General features: G+C 34.0%; 3 protein-coding genes across 6 annotated transcripts; all 3 read left to right on the top strand.

The window, feature by feature from the left end:
• The first annotated feature begins 3,450 nt into the window (after window positions 1-3,450).
• LOC145146648 (pto-interacting protein 1) lies at window positions 3,451-5,791 on the top strand. 3 transcript variants are annotated; one of them, XM_079075015.1, is made up of 7 exons: window positions 3,451-3,600; window positions 4,083-4,188; window positions 4,264-4,514; window positions 4,600-4,726; window positions 4,808-5,214; window positions 5,299-5,385; window positions 5,533-5,791. In XM_079075015.1, the coding sequence occupies exons 2-7, from the start codon at window positions 4,107-4,109 to the stop codon at window positions 5,662-5,664; spliced, it is 1,086 nt and encodes a 361-aa protein (XP_078931141.1). In that variant the 5' UTR covers window positions 3,451-3,600; window positions 4,083-4,106; the 3' UTR covers window positions 5,665-5,791. The 3 variants fall into 3 exon arrangements, with proteins under 3 accessions (XP_078931141.1, XP_078931144.1, XP_078931142.1); XM_079075018.1 differs by lacking the exon at window positions 3,451-3,600 and adding an exon at window positions 3,623-3,795; XM_079075016.1 differs by lacking the exon at window positions 3,451-3,600 and adding an exon at window positions 3,623-3,817.
• Window positions 5,792-10,743: 4,952 nt separating this feature from the next.
• On the top strand, window positions 10,744-14,855 carry LOC145146606 (putative DEAD-box ATP-dependent RNA helicase 29). Its single transcript, XM_079075012.1, has 11 exons — window positions 10,744-10,909; window positions 11,298-12,849; window positions 12,929-12,986; window positions 13,171-13,275; window positions 13,392-13,437; window positions 13,537-13,610; window positions 13,709-13,761; window positions 13,847-13,928; window positions 14,046-14,102; window positions 14,189-14,339; window positions 14,427-14,855. The coding sequence occupies exons 2-11, from the start codon at window positions 11,312-11,314 to the stop codon at window positions 14,633-14,635; spliced, it is 2,373 nt and encodes a 790-aa protein (XP_078931138.1). The 5' UTR covers window positions 10,744-10,909; window positions 11,298-11,311; the 3' UTR covers window positions 14,636-14,855.
• A 992-nt stretch (window positions 14,856-15,847) lies between these two features.
• LOC145146622 (pto-interacting protein 1-like) lies at window positions 15,848-18,335 on the top strand. 2 transcript variants are annotated; one of them, XM_079075013.1, is made up of 7 exons: window positions 15,848-16,057; window positions 16,542-16,647; window positions 16,723-16,973; window positions 17,059-17,185; window positions 17,267-17,673; window positions 17,758-17,844; window positions 17,959-18,335. In XM_079075013.1, the coding sequence occupies exons 2-7, from the start codon at window positions 16,566-16,568 to the stop codon at window positions 18,088-18,090; spliced, it is 1,086 nt and encodes a 361-aa protein (XP_078931139.1). In that variant the 5' UTR covers window positions 15,848-16,057; window positions 16,542-16,565; the 3' UTR covers window positions 18,091-18,335. The 2 variants fall into 2 exon arrangements, with proteins under 2 accessions (XP_078931139.1, XP_078931140.1); XM_079075014.1 differs by lacking the exon at window positions 15,848-16,057 and adding an exon at window positions 16,230-16,250.
• Window positions 18,336-19,085: the final 750 nt, after the last annotated feature.

Below are 19,085 nucleotides of genomic sequence, written 5' to 3'. Positions count from 1 at the left end.
ATAGAATTTCCTAGTTGAAAATGCTAATTGTGACAAAGTAATAACTAGTTACAAAGATGAATAAAGAAGTGTAACTAAATGTAAAGGCTCTAAAAGAAGAAAAATACTATTTGAGCAATATTGTGTTGGTTATATGATGTATTTGATGCCATGCCACGTGAGTGTTGTAATGCATGTTTCTATGATGTTTTGTTTGAACTATTTGGGATATGTGCATTCCATAACACCGTACTTAAGATTGACCCTCTTAGCGTATGCTGACATCTGTTTATTTGTTTGTTGCTTTTGCCTTGCATTTGGTACAAGTAGCATGCTATGATGCATTGGAGAAGATGGGGGATTTTAGGTAGTTACACTTAGTATATCTTTAGTGATGATACCACTTTGGACTTGTGGATGAGATTTCATCTACTTTTGGTTTTGAAAACTTGTTTGGTGATTTTAAAACTTTTGAAAGAGGTTGTTTTTGATATTAAAGTACCATTTGTGATGTTTTTCAAACAAACTTTTAATAAGACTTTCGTTATATTATTCTTTTAAATGACGTTTTAAAAATAAAAAAATGGGTGAAAAATCACAATGTTACACCAGCATCTGAAAGTCACGCCCATCCTAGTATAAATATGCACACATAGGATAATGAAAACATTTTTCCAAGATTTTAAGCTCTTTTAGCTTCAATTATCAAAACATTTCAAAAATAACATTTCATGGATGCACAATTAAGTCACTTAGCAATCAATGGGTACATAAAGTACCATGCAATGAAAATCAATTAAAACTTATCAAATAAAAACGACTAAGTAGTGTTTTGGTAAAAAAAATTACACTAATAACTTTGCAACCAAATTAGTAAAATATGGTGTGGTGTTTTAGGTGCAGATTTTAAGAAGAAGATTTTTCAGGTGCTTAATATTTTGGAAGATGTTGAAAATCTTGGACGTGCCCAATATCCTAAGAATAAGACAATAATATTAAGATTTTTTATAAAGAAAATAAGTTAAAGAATGTTGATTTAATCGAATATATGAGTATTTATATATTTGTAATTTGGGATAAAAACAGTGGTAAATATGTAGAAAATGTTGAAAAGAATAATTATACGTTCAAAAAGGTCAATATATTGTAAAGTATCCCAAGATAAATGTTGTACGCCAAAGATGTAGTTAGATATAAATACGCTTATTAAATCGTATAAAAGCAATGCAAAATGAGAAAGATCAGTGTAAACTTAAATGTAAGAATAAGAACACAAGAATATACGAGGAAATCCCTTGATAACTCGAGATCTCCGGCATAAAACCTCGGGAGGTGATGAAATCACTTGCCTAAGAACTTAAATTAACAAAAAATGATTACAAGTGCTAGCTGATCGTGATGTAAGTGTAAAAGAGCTTAAGTTTTATCAGAGAGTAGGTGAGAGCAAAAGAGAGAACGTGTGTGAGTATTGGATCAATTAGGATTTTACACGTGTGTATATTAATAAACATTTCTAAATTATAGGGATCCTACTTGATCCATGCTTGAACCGGTTCTTTAGGATGACTTTAATGTTATCATGCTTTGACCACACGTCTTTTAACCTGGTCTATTTCTTTTTTATAGAGTCTTTAAGTTTAGCTTAAAAGATAACAAGAAACACGATGGCAGTCCTGAAGATATTAACTAAATCCAACATCTTAGGCTACCATGGATGTTAGCATTAATTCCAGATGTTGGGCATAATAAAATAAATGTCAAAATTTTACCCACAACAAATGGGGGATGTATGTTCTTGGTAACTCACCTTAGCTCCCAACTTCTTACACCACTTTTCTTCAACGAGTAACCACCCTCAATCACTACCTATAGGAATTGAAAGTACATTACTATTTTGTTCAAAATAACCTAAGACTTAGAAGTACAAGTATCAAAAATCCAGATTATAAGTCACCAAAACATAAGGAAGGTACAAAATTGGAATTAAGCTCAATCGAAGGACAAATCAACATCAAAACGAAGTCTGTTGGGCAGAGCACGCCACGCTAGGGAGTGACCACACCGCACTTTATGTGCAGATAGATTCATACCTCCAATTTTTGTTCCATTCCTTAAGGCAACTCCAATTACATTAAGTACTTAATTATTCCTCAACCAAAAATATCAATACCAATATGTAATCATTAAGCCACATCTATAATTTTGACTTAATCCATAAGGCTTTCCCAATGATTTGGCATCAATTGGTCATTAAGCTCCAATTTATGGATGAGTACTCAATTGGATAAATGGCTTAATGACATTAATAAGAACTTCCACCATGCACATTGATTCTAACACCACACCATGAACATGTATGGTAAGTTTCTCAACCATCCAATTTATAGAATCGATCCAAAATATATAAGACTACTATTATTTATGTAAACAAATACTTTGTAAATGGGTATGGTGAGTTTCTCAACCATCCAAACTATAGAATTGACATCAAGAACATGATTTCTCTATTTTATTCTCATTTTACCCTTTTGTCTCAACAATCACTAGAACCACACTAGGGTGTGATGATTCTTCATGTTGACCTCCAATATATAAACCAAAACATAGAATTCATGACTCTAATAGTAAATACTCCTTATAACACCATCAATCGACATCAAAGTTCATAAACCCATTGCTTTGAGTTGTGCTCTTCCATAAAGGATTTGCAATCAAACTTCTTCAATGGTGATTGAATCATATAAGGGTTAGATTATCACATCATCATTATCATTGGAAAAATATAGGGTTTATGGAGATTTAACAATTCCAACATCAAATATGAGATGATGGATTTGAGTTAGAAACCAACATAATCAACTTAACTTTGCTTAAAACACAAAACCATCGTCCTCAAATGAGATAAAAATCAGATTTAACTCCCAAACTAAATGTGAAATTTGAATTTTTACATAAAAAGGAAAAAAAAGTATACCGGTTCAAGTAAAATATATTTCTTGTTACCTTCAACCAAATGAAACTAAGAAAGCTTGAGATGGTTTTCTTAGGCTGAAGGGAATGGGCATGCTATGACCCTCGCCAAGGAAGTGCTAAAGATGCTAAACACCACCCCTTCAAAATGCTATCACCCTCGCTAAGGAAGGCTCACTATGAGCTTAACGACAAGAGAGAGGAGAGAGAAACATGAATAATGTGTTCTTATTGGCTGATCCAAGTTTATATATTTTTAAATTTTTTTTTTAAAAATAAAATTTATTAAACTAACAAACTATCACTCCCTACGTTTTTGCTAACACGCTCCCAACCTATATGACGTCAAAAAAAAAAAAAAAAAAATATGATAGCGGCATTAAAAAACTGATTTGGTAACTCCCTTTAGCCTTATAATGAAATCGACATTTCACAACTTCCCATTTGCATGCCGATTTTAGCCTACGCGCTTTCCTAATTGGCGCATCTTAGCCGTCTGTCTTCTCGCTCAATATTACTAGTCAACAAAGCGCAATTAACACAATTGTGTCTGTAGTCTTTCTTTCTTTCTTGTTTATTACAAAAAAAAAAAAAAAAACTCATTTTTTTAAGCAATATCGTTCACTGATTCGACCACTGCAAAAATCTTAGGTGGGTTCTTCCTTATTCTTCCCTGATAGTCTTCTCTGGTTCTTCAATTTCATCAGACCCTTTTGAATTTACACGCTCTTTGAACTGTTTGCACTGCAATTTTCTTAACTTTTAGTCAATTTCCTAAACTGAATCTCCGATCTTTCTCTCTCTATATGGTTTTAATTTACTCGATTGATCCATAGCTGGTTGAAGGTAGATCTGAATTCTGAAATTGGTTAGTCAATTCTAGTATTTAGGCCTTTTTTGATTGCATAAAAGACCACATGCTTTTGTTGAACTTTGGGTCTTCTAAAGTGGGAACAACCCAACAAAAACAATTATCTTCTCTACTATTCATTTGCGCGCTTCTTTGTAGATTGTAATCGACCTAAAAAAAAAAGTAAAAGCGAGACATGTTTCTGATTCTTAATCTTATAGAAGCTAGCTGCTGCTCGATTTGAAGTTTACCCTAATTTGGCATCTCTTTGATTGTAACCCAGCTTTGTCGCTAGAGGAAAGTAATCATGAGTTGCTTCAGCTGTTGCGGAGAAGATGACATGCATAAGTCTTACGACAATGGACCTTACATGGCAAATAACGCAGCAGGTAACTTTCTACTCTACCTTCTTCACATCTTTCTATCGGATCACAGCTTAATGGCGAGAGTTTATATTGCTTAAGGAAACAATGGAGGCTATCGCACGACTGAAGCCGCACCAAAGGACACACAAGCTGTAGCCATTCAGCCCATTGCTGTTCCTACTGTCCAGGTGGACGAATTGAAGGAAATTACTGATAATTTTGGTACAAAGTCATTAATTGGTGAGGGATCATATGGAAGAGTCTACCATGGTGTTTTAAGAAGCGGACAAGCTGCAGCTATTAAAAAGTTAGACTCTAGTAAGCAACCAGATCAGGAGTTTTTAGCTCAGGTTTGATTTACACTTGGCACTTGCTAATATCTTGTATATATGGGAAATTAGAGTTGAATATTCTAAATTGTAATACGGATAACAGGTTTCTATGGTATCAAGGCTTAAGCATGATCATGTTGTTGAGCTACTTGGATACTGTGTAGATGGTGGTTTGAGAGTTCTTGCTTATGAGTATGCTTCAAATGGATCTCTTCATGATATTCTTCATGGCAAGTTTTAATCTTTTTTGACTTAATGGGTTAAGCACTTAATATGGAGAGAAAGACTTATGGTGAACTTTGTGGGTGTAGGAAGGAAAGGTGTAAAAGGTGCACAACCAGGTCCGGTATTATCATGGTCTCAGAGAGTTAAAATTGCAGTTGGGGCTGCAAAAGGACTCGAATACTTACATGAAAAAGCACAACCTCATATTATTCATCGTGATATAAAGTCAAGTAATGTGCTTCTTTTTGATGAAGATGTTGCAAAGATTGCAGATTTTGACTTGTCAAACCAAGCTCCTGACATGGCAGCAAGACTTCATTCCACCCGTGTTCTTGGAACGTTTGGCTATCATGCACCTGAGTATGCCATGACTGGACAGCTCAGCTCAAAGAGTGATGTCTACAGCTTTGGAGTTGTTCTTTTGGAACTCTTGACCGGCCGAAAACCCGTTGACCATACTTTGCCACGTGGTCAACAGAGTCTAGTCACTTGGGTACAGTTTCATAATTCTGTTTTATTTTATTTTTTTTTTCAAAAAATCTAAATGTGTTTTTGAATGTGAAAATAATGTGATCAGGCAACACCAAAACTTAGTGAAGATAAGGTGAAACAGTGTGTTGACACTAGACTGAATGGAGAATACCCCCCAAAGGCAGTTGCCAAGGTGTGTAATTATAAGCTTCCATAGTTTTGTTTTGTCTGTTTCTTTTATGGAGTGAATGACCATTTTACCCTTACAACCATGTATAGCTGTCCAGGTTAAGTGCCTAACCGGTTAATTAATGTTTGTGTGATAATCTGGTAATGACAGATGGCAGCAGTTGCAGCCTTGTGCGTGCAATATGAAGCTGATTTTAGGCCAAATATGAGCATTGTTGTTAAAGCATTGCAGCCATTGTTGAATGCTCGACATGGACCTCAAGCAGAAGCACCACACTTGTGAATTCATCTCTCTATTTATGTTGAATATTATATATGTTTATTGTTTTTGAATGACATGCCGCCTAAAGGTAGCAGATATTTATGTATGACCTGTAGAATCATTCTTTTATTTGATTTGATGTTTGTCAGCAAGGTTTTAAATTTCTTAGGGGCTGTTTGGCAAGATCTGAATTTTTAAGATCTGAATTTTTAAGAGGTCTGAATTTCTAAGAGGGTCTGAATTTTTAAGATCGGAACTTTTAACATGCTGTTTGGATGAAACCTCTGAATTTTAGTCTGAATGATAAAAATGACAATTTACCCTTCTGTAGTCATGTGTTGTGCTAATGATAAATACATAATTGATAAAAATTACAAGTGATCATATAATAATCAAATTAAACATAAATTCTTTCAAATTCACTTCTTTCAATCTATTGAAATAGAAACATCATACAATATAACCAAATTATACATAAATTCTTCCAAATTCACTTCTTTCAATCCATGGAAACACAAACATCATACAATAACAAAAAAAAAACACCACTACTAATACACACCACCACCAATCCCATATGTCTTGAACCCAAATGTCTTGGAATTTTTAAACCAGAGACCTTCTACTTCCTGCACACTTAAGAAACAACCAAACATTTTATCACTATTTTATATGCAAAAAATTAACCAAAACATAACAGTAAAAAATCACATGAACTAATGATTCCCGATAAACAAGTCACATGAACTATTGATTTCAGCAACAAATTTTTTAGCACATATCAAGAGAAATCATACCATCAGATGTGGAGAAATTAGACCATCAAAATTTTCATAAAGAGAATATATGACCATCATATGAAATCAGCACACAATTTCATCAAAACATCATCAATTTCAGCAAGAATTGTCGATTAGCAACATGTACACAAGTTAGTAATCAGTTTATAGGCAAAGAGAAATAAAATCGATGCTCCTAATAACAGTTTATACATACACCAACACATAAAACCCAATCCAAATCTGGTAGAAGCAAAACATTCCAGAAAAAACATATTCAACTCTTATTATCAAGTTTTAGGGTAAAAAGGAAGAAAGTCTCACCTGTAACCGGAGGGGTTTTCAGACAAGAACGAAGCTGGTTCAGGGAATGGCGGTAGCAACCAGAAAGAGATGATGTAGAGAAGCGGAGAGTCGATTATGCGATTATGCACAGAGCTTGAGAGGCGAGAGAGAAAGAACTAATAGGTGATGGGTAGGAGGGGTTGATTGTCGTCAGAGATGGCCGCACAAGCAGTGGCGGTGGGCAGCTGACGTCGAGGGGAAAGCAGAGGGTTGTAGTCATACGATCGGAGATGCAGTGGGAGTGGGAATGATGGGTCGACATTTGTGAAAGAAGGAGAAGAGGAAAGAAACGGAATAGCAGGGCAAAAGAGGAATGTGCGTCGTTTTATTTAATTCAGACACGCCCCAATATCTGAAAAATTAAGATGAAACTCCCAAATTAAGAGTTATAAATTCAGATATTACCAAACGGTCTGGATCTTAAAAATTAAGAGACTGCCTCTTAATTCTCCAATTAAGAAGCTACCAAACAAGGCCTTAATCTTTCCAAATGTGTAAGATTTCGTGGAAACTTTCAAGGATTATTTGCAAGGGTGGAGCCACATGAGAGCTGCTTTTCTTTGAGATTACAGAGATGTCTTGATCTTTTATTAACAAGAAGAACTGGGAAAAATTAGAAAATACAATTTTAGTCCACAACTTTCAAACAAAAACATATGACACCTTAGGGAGGAGGGAGTCATTCCCTCCCAACCCACTGAACCTACTGTCACATCAATTTTTGTCTCTTCTTTTTCTTCATTTTTCTCAATCCACAACACACGAAAATCCTATCTTTCTCAACCCACTCAATTAAAAAAAATACAAAACAATTAAGGTACAAGTTTTAAAACACATGGTACAAGAGAAAATGAGAGAGAGAAAGTAGAGAGATGATGAAGTGGGTTAGTGAAATCAATTAAACAACCCGTTGAAGCGGGAGTAGTACCGGCGGTAACTCTATTGATAATTAAGATTTTACCTTGATTGTTTTGTATTTTTTTTTAATTGAATGTGTTGAGTGGGTTCAAAAAGATAGAGTTTTCGTGTGTTGTGGGTTGGGAAAGATGAAAAAAATTAAAAGAGAAAAAGTGATGTGGCAGTGAGTTTAATGGGTTGGGAGGGAATGACTCCCTCCTCCCTTACATGTTTGGAAGAGTATAGAAGATTCTTTTTACAATAACTTCTAAATGCAAACAACTCCCGTATATTTTGAACAAGGTTTTCATTCCATACACATGTCTCATACATGTATTTCGGATTTCAGACTATGGTTGTCTTATCAGTCAAACATTTCCTCCACGGTAATTCTTAATAACCAACACAATAATTACTATCATAGCCTAACTAATGAGAAACACTTAGTGTTAAACAAACAAGAGAAATGGAATCAATTCTATTTCTCTCGTCTTATTTCTCTGTACCAAACACCCCCTCAGGGTACTACGAAACCAAACATTTATCATTCCATACCAGTTCTTTGGATTCTAGACATGGGTTTCTGTTTTGAATCGAGTCTTCTCATAAAAAAAATGTAAACAAGATGTATAAGCCATAATCAACATACCGGTACACCATAGTCTCTTCACAGACAAATTCTATTTCCCTTGGATTCAAGAGAATCCGAAATGACATTTTGAAATGTAATGGTACTACACTTCGGATTTCCTTTACAGAGGAAAGGACCACTTACATGGGTAGGCACCCATCAATCTCGGACCCATAATACCTCACTTTGGATTCGTAGGTCAGTTTTGTAAAATGTTATTTTTTACGATTCCTAAATTAAGAAACTATCATTTTTGTAAATATCACCAAAAAAAAAAGTACAAAATCGTTTACCAAAATTAAAGAGGGATGGTGTCATAATCATTTTTTGTTATAATTTATTTTTTATATTTTATATATTTCGGTTAGTATTTTTATATTTTCAGCATAAAACATGTTGGGCTTTGGAATATTATTTCAAGTTCAGGCTGGGCTTTTAACACTTGATATTGGATACATAAACCAATATTAATCCATCCATGACCAACGACTCCATGGAAAGTCGTTGCCCCACCCCCCATAAAGCTAAATCCTCCATTGAACAATCTGCACATACATAAATTGGTGTCGTTGCTTATGGGGATCAACTACATATTCCTTGCTGAAAAGCTTCCCAATTAATTGATCTTCGAAGTTAAATCACTGTTCTATCATAATCTATACATGTATCCATTTCTCGATGTAGATAATCACTTTTACTTTCAGCAGTTTCAGGTTTCATTAGCATTTACATTGCTTTACTATAGATTTAATCATATAAAACAATTGTTTGTTCCATATTTTTCTATGAAATTCGATATCTGCTTAATGCTAGAATTAACTACTGCCTCCTACGAATAACTCCAGAGATCGAGAGCGTAGTTCCTACTTTCTAGGAATTGCATCACTATTCTATTAGGGCGGGTTGTTCCGACATTGGCAGATTTACCCAAGGTTCACAAGTACTTGTCAAAAAACTAATATTGAACATGCCCCGCATCAAGATCACGTCATGGGTCGCTATCACGAGTGATACTTGATAAAAGGTATTAACTTTGTATCCTTAATACCTGAGATGCATATAAGGACTTAAGTGTAGGGAATGTTATACTTTGATGTGGTCAAATGTTGATATTTAAACAAACATATATAAAAGCTATTATCAGGTGTGATATGAACTATCCAAGAGGCTTATGTAGTTAACATGAGATTTGTTAGCTAGACATTTAATACACATTACCCAAGTTGAACATCAAATGAAATTGATTGCGGTCTAAGTCTCATGTTTAACAAGATGTCTGTAACAAATGAATAATTGATAAACTTACATTATACATTAATTGCAGCTTTGAGCTTCTGGGAATTGGATGTTGATATTACGACACAAAGTCATATATTACTAGGGGAAGTGAAATGTTGGTAGATGTTCACCATTATCTATATAAATCTATGTTGGTAGATGTTCACCATTATATGATGATATTTGCTTAGATAATATATAATCATAAAGGGTCACACTAACAACAACATGATGTTAATATATTATTTATAAGATTTTGATCATTGATAAATATTTATATTTCTTGTATTTAATTGAAAATTATTATTTTATGAAAATAATATGTTACCGACATAAAGGTAATTATTGTTTTTAGGAAATAATAATTATAGAGACAAACTAATCATAATTCATGTGGTATGGATTTTTAAGTTATATATACAATTATTTGGACGCTTTGAGTAATCATCTAAGTGTGACATACAACTAGCTAATTAAGAAGTAAGGAGAAATGGCAATCTAATACCAAATTTAAAAATATGGAACGGTACTCGGTACTCTAAAATCACGAAATTGATGGTACCGATACTAGTACCGAAAACCGATACTATTCTCTGTACCGATACCGATAATGTTAATTCGGTTCGGTACTCGGGATTCAATTTCGATGAAATTCTGTTTTCGAGAAATCAGGAACAATACCGGTTAATACCAGTTCAGTTCCATGCTCATCCCTATAATAAGCTATTTTTTATAAGTTGGTTTCCCTTACTTATACCATGTTCCTAAGTTCAATTTTTAACGAGAAAAAAGAAAGAAAATGGGTGGAAGTAAGAAAAAAATAAAAGAAATTGGTGTTCCGGAGTTTCATTAATAGAAAGAAATAGAAAAATGATCATTTCCCTCCTAACTTTCTTTCTGATTTAGAAGGATTTGAAGAAACAGAATAAAATATTTAATTTTCCTTTAATTTCTCTCAACTCAGAAACACAAAAGATATATATATATATATATATATATATATATATATATATATATATATATATATATATATATATATATATTTTCCTTATTTTATTTTATTTTATTTTGTTTTCTTTGCTACATGCAAATATACGTAATTAAAAACAAACTCCTTATTCCACCGTTTTGACGAATTGACCGATATAACCCTTTAACCTAATACACCATACACGATACAAACAGCGCCTGTAAAAAAGACGCCTCATTTGTGCTGCTTCTCTCCATCGCCTGTGAAGCCACCGGCCGGAGCGCCGCACCCCACAGCTGCTGGAGACCTTCGACCTTCAATCCCACAGCTGCTGGAGACCTTCGAACTTCAACCCCACAGCTACAGGTTCGTTTCTTCCTGCATTCGTTCTATTTTTTTTTCTTCTGCTGTCGCTCTTTCTTCTTATCGCTGGCGTGTTTCTTCAATTTTCCATCTGGAATCTGTTGATATACGAAATCTGTTCTTCGACCCCTGCTTTCTGTTACCTTCGAACCCCAGGCCATGAATTTCTCCATTGAAATCTGGACCATGAAAGTGAATTGATGCATGTATCGTGTAAGGTGTATTATGTTAACCTTCATGGTTTTTCGGACTTTATTTCTGTGAATGCATATTCCAGAAAGGGTTTATTGCAAAATATAAGTTAATGCTTTAAGTTTCTTCATTGGATATCATCTGTTGCTGTTCTTTCAATTTGCTTATTCTTCTTTCTTGGATTTTGTATTTATCGTAGTTGTCCCACACTCAATGGGGAGAGGAAAACCCCTTCTTGTAAGCTCTGTAACAGAGCTGAAGAAAAAAGAAAAGAAAGAGAAGAAAGCAAAATCAGGCGGATTCGAATCCTTAAACCTAAGCTCCAATGTCTTCAGAGGCGTTAAACGCAAGGGATACCGAATTCCCACACCAATACAACGCAAAACAATGCCACTCATTCTCTCTGGAGCCGATGTTGTTGCCATGGCAAGAACAGGGTCCGGTAAAACAGCAGCTTTTTTAGTCCCCATGCTCGAGAGACTGCAGCAACATGTCTCTCAGTCTGGTATTAGAGCCCTAATTTTATCACCCACACGCGACCTTGCTCTTCAAACACTTAAGTTCACTCAAGAACTTGGCAAATTCACAGACCTTCATGTTAGCTTACTAGTTGGTGGTGATAGTATGGAAAGTCAATTTGAAGAATTAGCACAAAGCCCTGATATCATAATAGCAACTCCTGGAAGACTCATGCATCATTTAGAAGAAGTGGATGACATGTCATTAAGGTCAGTTGAATATGTAGTGTTTGATGAAGCCGATAGTCTTTTCAGCATGGGGTTTGCTGAACAGTTGCACAGAATCCTTCAACAGCTAGGTGACAATAGACAGACTTTACTCTTCAGTGCAACTTTACCAAGTGCTCTAGCTGAGTTTGCAAAAGCAGGGCTGAGGGACCCACAACTTGTTAGGCTCGATTTGGAGACTAAAATCAGTCCTGATTTGAAACTTACTTTCTTTTCATTAAGACAAGAAGAAAAGCTAGCTGCTTTGTTGTATTTGATTAGAGAACACGTAAGATCAGATGAACAATCTTTAATATTTGTGTCTACAAAGCATCATGTCCAGTTTCTTGATCATTTGTTAAGAGAAGAAGGTATAGAACCTTCTGTTTGTTATGGTGACATGGATCAAGATGATAGAAAGATTAACGTTGCAAGATTTCGATCAAGAAAAACCATGTTTCTTATAGTGACAGATGTTGCTGCTAGAGGGATTGATATCCCACTTCTTGACAATGTTATAAACTGGGATTTCCCTCCAAAACCGAAGCTTTTTGTGCACCGGGTGGGTCGAGCTGCACGGGCGGGTCGAACGGGTACTGCTTTTTCCTTTGTGACTTCTGAAGACATGGCTTATCTTCTTGATTTGCATCTTTTTCTTTCAAAACCAATCAAACCTGCACCTACTGAAGAAGAGGTTTTGAGAGACATGAAAGGGGTTATGGAAAGAATTGAAGAGGCAATGTTGAATGGTGAAACGGTTTTTGGGAGGTTTCCACAAACAGCTATTGATCTTGTTGCAGATAGGGTTCGAGAGATTCTTGATTCATCTACTGAATTGGATTGTTTGTTGAGGCCTTGTGAAAGGGCTTTTAGGTTGTATATGAAAACTAAAGAGAAGCCTTCTAGAGAGAGTATCAAAAGAGCTAAGAATATGCCACGTGAAGGCTTGCATCCCATGTTTATTAAACAGTTGGGTGGGAATGAGTTATCTGCATTAGCATTTTCTGAGAGCCTAAAAGCATACAGGTGAATTGTTTTGTTAAAGATGTATAGTTGACTTTTTGACTTTTTGTACCTTTTGACTCTTAGCTATAACTAATTTCAGAGCAAAGCAAACTGTCTTGGAATCTGAAGGTCATGCTGCCAAAGCAAAGCATCTGCAGGTAATAACAGATTTATTCCTTGTTATATAAATTTTTAATACTAACAAGAGTTTGTTATGCCTGTTATTTTTCATACATTGAGCCCTAGGATTGGTTGTAAATAACTATATCTTCGGAGACTTGAAGTTGTTTTGAAAGCATTTTGTTGTATTAATTGCAGTTTTTGCATATTTAATATTTTCAGGGACCTTCTAGCCAGTGGGTAGATGTAATGAAGATGAAAAGAGCTATTCATGAGAAGATCATTAATAAAGTAAATCAGCAGCACTCTAACACTCAAGCAGCAAAGGTGAATCCCATATTTATTTCTTTTCATTCAAACATTTTCAGCAATCAAGATAGTTCAAATCATTGATTTTATTATTTTTCCAATTCGTTATTCTTTTATGTGATATGGCTTCGCAGGAAGTTGAAGATATAGATAATGCATCACTAAAGAAGGGAAAGAAAGGTTTGTGAATTGTGTATATTTGTTTTTTGTACTTTATATTAGAGACATAGTAAAAGTTTACATATATAGAGTTTGATAATTAATTGATATTTATGGCAGTTTCTGGTAGTAAAAGGAAGGCACAAAGCTTCAAGGATGAGGAGTTTTTTATAAGTTCAGTGCCAACAAATCAAGTAACTTTTCATTCTCCTGACTCTGTAACATTATATATATTTATCTTTAATAAAATTACAAGAATCATATTTTATCCAATCTTGATATCTTTTTGCAGCATTTTGAGGCAGGTCTCTCAGTCAGAAATAACGGAGGCTTTGTTTCCAACAGGTAAATATTAATAACTGCTTCTGATCATTTTTATAAAAAAAATTGATAATATAAAGTTGAAAACTTGTATTGATTGATGAAATAGGTTGGAGTCTGCTGTTCTTGACTTAGCTGCAGATGATAGCAGCGGATTACAAAAACAGAAATCCTCGTTCCATTGGGATAAGGTTTGACTTTTTTATTTTTATTTTTAATTTATATATATATATATATATATATATATATATATATATATTATTCTACTTTTTTACTTATGTTTAAACTATTTATATATATGATGACAGAGGAGTAAAAAGTATGTCAAGTTGAACAATGGTGATCGTGTGTCAGCTAGTGGGAAGGTATTTTAAAATATTTTTTATTTGAATTTTGGTTGTAAAAATATGTTTGTACTATTTTATTTACTTGTGTGTATGTGTATATACAGATAATAACAGAGAGTGGTAAAAAAGGGAAGGCGAATAAAACAGGAATATATAAAAGATGGAAAGAAAAGTCACACAGTAAGATATCTTTTCAAGGATCAAACAATGAAGGTAGTAGTAGTAGTAGTGCTATGGAATCTACAAGTCTCAAAGGTATATAATATGCATACAGTTGACTTTTTAATATATATATATATATATATATATATATATATATTTAAATTTTATAAAAAAATGCAGGAGGTGGAATGCAAAGGGGACGTAATAACAGAGGATTTAAAGGTCGTATGGTTCCTAATGCTCATGTGAGGTCAGAAGTTAAAAATCTTGAACAGGTTAGGAAAGATAGGCAAACAAAAGCAACTAAAGCTGCTTTTATGAAGAGTAATCCCAAAAAAGGTAAGAAAACGGGTAAATTTGGTAATAAAAGGGGAAAGGGAAGGAAGTGATTTGAAAATTTTCATGTGGTTGAGGTTTACGAGTTTGATGTTTGTTTGTTTGTGTCAGTTGAATGTTAATCGGGAATATCTTTTGAAATTTATTATATAGGTAAAAGTATAAGTATATTTTGCGATCACATGAAGAAAACATGTAGACTGTGAATGTTTTTGTGATGCATGCTTTACACAATTTTGTGATATTTATTTGTTAGATGATGTTTGGTTACAATTTTTCTTGATTGTTTTTTGTAGCAATTTGAGAATTGTCGCTGAAGAGAATAAATTGTTAAATTATTGAAGCGTGTGATCTTACAATTTGAATAACAGAGTAATATTTATTTATAAAAAGAAAAGGAAAGGGTAGGGTTGTTCAATGTTAACGAGGGAGGTTTTACTTTTTAGATTATAAAATTCAACAAGCCAACAAACGCCAGCAAGGATTATTCTACTACATTTCTTTTGTCTTTTTATATCAATTAAATATTTAAACCATTATATGAACAGGTCCATCATTTGATTCTGACAAAAAATGTTTAATTCTTTTTGGATAATCAAAATAAAAATTCAAAGTCCAATGTATATACTAAATATCTATGCAATAGTAGTTAGCAATTTAACATGCAAATACTTATTGCTTGAGAGTAATATATTTTTCCTTAAAAGATTACATGTTTAAAATTTAAAAAAAGTTAAATTAAATAAAAGCATATAAAGTATTTCTATATTTGTTAAACTTACAACTATTTTGTAATGTCGTGAAATTATGTTCTTCAAAATCGTAGAAATCTACATTTTATTTCATAATTAAAATATCGTATAACATTATTGAGCATAATATTCTTCCTCATTAGATTAGGTACCCATGCTAGGTTGGCTAATTGGAAGTTGGAATATTATTATTTCACCTAATAATATCCTATCTAGGGCATGTTCAATGTTCAAAACCCAAACTATTTACAAGCTTTCATATTTCATTTACAAATTTTGTAGAATCACTATGTTTTCATTATTCACAATATTTGATTATCTTATATCGATTATTCTCTCACATTAAAAAACGTTATAAATTATAACTGAATCTTTTAGCATTTTTTTTTTCTAACGATTATTAGTGATCGAATTATATTTTAGATTTTTTTAAAAGATCTTTTATGATTTATAAAATATCTATGTATATCTATATATAGTTATAGTCTACTCGATTTCCAACTTCCCATTTGCATCCCGATTTTAGCCTACGCGCTTTCCTAGTTGGCTTATCTTAGCCGTCTGTCTTCTCGCTCGCTCAATATTACTAGCCAACAAAGCGTAATTAACACAATTGTGTTTGTAATCTTTCTTTCTTTCTTTGCTGCTGCTTATTATTACAAAAAAAACTCATTTTTTTTTAAGCAATATCGTTCACTGAGTCAACCACTGCAAAAATCTTAGGTAGGTTCTTCCTTATTCTTCCCTGATAATCTTCTCTGGTTCTTCAGTTTCATCAGAACCTTTTGAATTTACATGTTCTTTGAACTGTTTGCACTGCAATTTTCTTAAATTTTAGTCAATTTCGTAAACTGAATCTTGGATCTTTCTCTCTATATTGTTTTAATTTACTCGATTGATCCATAGCTGGTTGAAGGTAGATCTGAATTCTGAAATTGGTTATTCAATTCTAGTCTTTAGGCCTTTTTTGATTGCATTAAAGACCACATGCTTTTGTTGAATTTTGGGTCTTCTAAAGTGGGAACAAACCAACAAGAGCAATTATCTTTTCTACTATTCATTGTACGCGCTTCTTTGTAAACTGTATTCGACCTAGAAAAAAATTAATTACAAACAAGAGCATGTTTCTGATTCTTAATCTTATAGAAGCTAGCTGCTGCTCGATTTGAAGTTTACCCTAATTGGTATCTCTTTGATTGTAACCCAGCTTTGTCGCTAGAGGAAAGTAATCATGAGTTGCTTCAGCTGTTGCGGAGAAGATGACATGCATAAGTCTTACGACAATGGACCTTACATGGCAAATAACGCAGCAGGTAACTTTCTACTCTACCTTCTTCACATCTTTCTATCGGATCACAGCTTAATGGCGAGAGTTTATATTGCTTAAGGAAACAATGGAGGCTATCGCACGACTGAAGCCGCACCAAAGGACACACAAGCTGTAGCCATTCAGCCCATTGCTGTTCCTACTGTCCAGGTGGACGAATTGAAGGAAATTACTGATAATTTTGGTACAAAGTCATTAATTGGTGAGGGATCATATGGAAGAGTCTACCATGGTGTTTTAAGAAGCGGACAAGCTGCAGCTATTAAAAAGTTAGACTCTAGTAAGCAACCAGATCAGGAGTTTTTAGCTCAGGTTTGATTTACACTTGGCACTTGCTAATATCTTGTATATATGGGAAATTAGAGTTGAATATTCTAAATTGTAATACGGATAACAGGTTTCTATGGTATCAAGGCTTAAGCATGATCATGTTGTTGAGCTACTTGGATACTGTGTAGATGGTGGTTTGAGAGTTCTTGCTTATGAGTATGCTTCAAATGGATCTCTTCATGATATTCTTCATGGCAAGTTTTAATCTTTTTTGACTTAATGGGTTAAGCACTTAATATGGAGAGAAAGACTTATGGTGAACTTTGTGGGTGTAGGAAGGAAAGGTGTAAAAGGTGCACAACCAGGTCCGGTATTATCATGGTCTCAGAGAGTTAAAATTGCAGTTGGGGCTGCAAAAGGACTCGAATACTTACATGAAAAAGCACAACCTCATATTATTCATCGTGATATAAAGTCAAGTAATGTGCTTCTTTTTGATGAAGATGTTGCAAAGATTGCAGATTTTGACTTGTCAAACCAAGCTCCTGACATGGCAGCAAGACTTCATTCCACCCGTGTTCTTGGAACGTTTGGCTATCATGCACCTGAGTATGCCATGACTGGACAGCTCAGCTCAAAGAGTGATGTCTACAGCTTTGGAGTTGTTCTTTTGGAACTCTTGACCGGCCGAAAACCCGTTGACCATACTTTGCCACGTGGTCAACAGAGTCTAGTCACTTGGGTACAGTTTCATAATTCTGTTTTATTTTATTTTTTTTTTCAAAAAATCTAAATGTGTTTTTGAATGTGAAAATAATGTGATCAGGCAACACCAAAACTTAGTGAAGATAAGGTGAAACAGTGTGTTGACACTAGACTGAATGGAGAATACCCCCCAAAGGCAGTTGCCAAGGTGTGTAATTAATAGCGTCTGAATGACCATTTTACCCTTACAACCCTGTATGGCTGTCCAGGTTAAGTTCTTGACCGATTAATTAATGTTTGTGTGATAATCTGGTAATGACAGATGGCAGCAGTTGCAGCCTTGTGTGTGCAATATGAAGCTGATTTTAGGCCAAATATGAGCATTGTTGTTAAAGCACTGCAGCCATTGTTGAATGCTCGACATGGACCTCAAACAGAAGCACCACACTTGTGAATTCATCTCTCTATTTATGTTGAATATTATATATGTTTATTGTTTTTGAACAACAGGCCACCTAAACGTAGCATATATATTTATGTATGATTTGTAGAATCATTCTTTTGTTTGATGTTTACCAGCAAGGTTTTAAATTTCTTAATCTTTACAAATGTGTAAGGTTTCTTGGAAACTTTCAAGGATTGTTTGTAATGCAATTGTCTCGGGTTAAGATTATATTGAGATGTTTTCCATGCTAGAAATGTGCTGCTTTTCTTTGAGATTATAGAGGTATCTTGTTTCTTTTATTAACTCGAAGAAATGGGAAAATTAGAAAATACAATTTTAGTCCACAACTTTTAAACAAAAACATATTATGAAACACCTTAAAGGTTTGGAAGAGTATAGATTATAGAAGATTCTTTTTACTAGAACTTTTAAACATAAACAACTCCCGTATATCTATGGAAGAAAAACATTAGCATTTGCATTTAGCACCCCTTCTGATTTGGGTAAATCTTAATTAATTTCCATCTACATGAATCGATGCCAAGGAAGGTTCACACTTCACACACTCACTGAGTCACTTCTATGTAGATGAGTTGAACCGATTTGAGTAGAATTATAAAGATGAGGTTGTTTTAAGGGAGAACTAGAAGGAGACTCTTCATATAAAGAACTTGAGCTTAATGATCGACTTATCAGATTGTATATCGACCCTTGCCAAATCCTCCATGTTTATAGATAGCATCACATGTAAGGGCAAAATGATTTGTTGATAGTCTGTGTTGCTTCTTTAAGAGTAATCTAGAAACAACATACCCGGTTATCCAAGTCTCAGTCTCTTCACCACTGATATTCCATTTCCCATTGATTCAAGAGAATCTGAAATGTAATGGTACCACATTTCAGATTTCCTTTAAATAAGCAACCACACCACTTATATCTAAAATGATGATTTTGGATTTGTTGGTTATTTTTGTGAAATACAAAAATATCAGTTATTTTCACTA

Source organism: Lactuca virosa, chromosome 1, assembly GCF_052849685.1.
Source record: "Lactuca virosa cultivar CGN04683 chromosome 1, Lactuca_virosa_CGN04683_v6, whole genome shotgun sequence".
Lineage (NCBI taxonomy): Eukaryota > Viridiplantae > Streptophyta > Magnoliopsida > Asterales > Asteraceae > Lactuca > Lactuca virosa.
The sequence above is the reverse complement of the archived record's forward strand: the minus strand, read 5'-3'. Positions and strand labels throughout refer to the sequence as shown.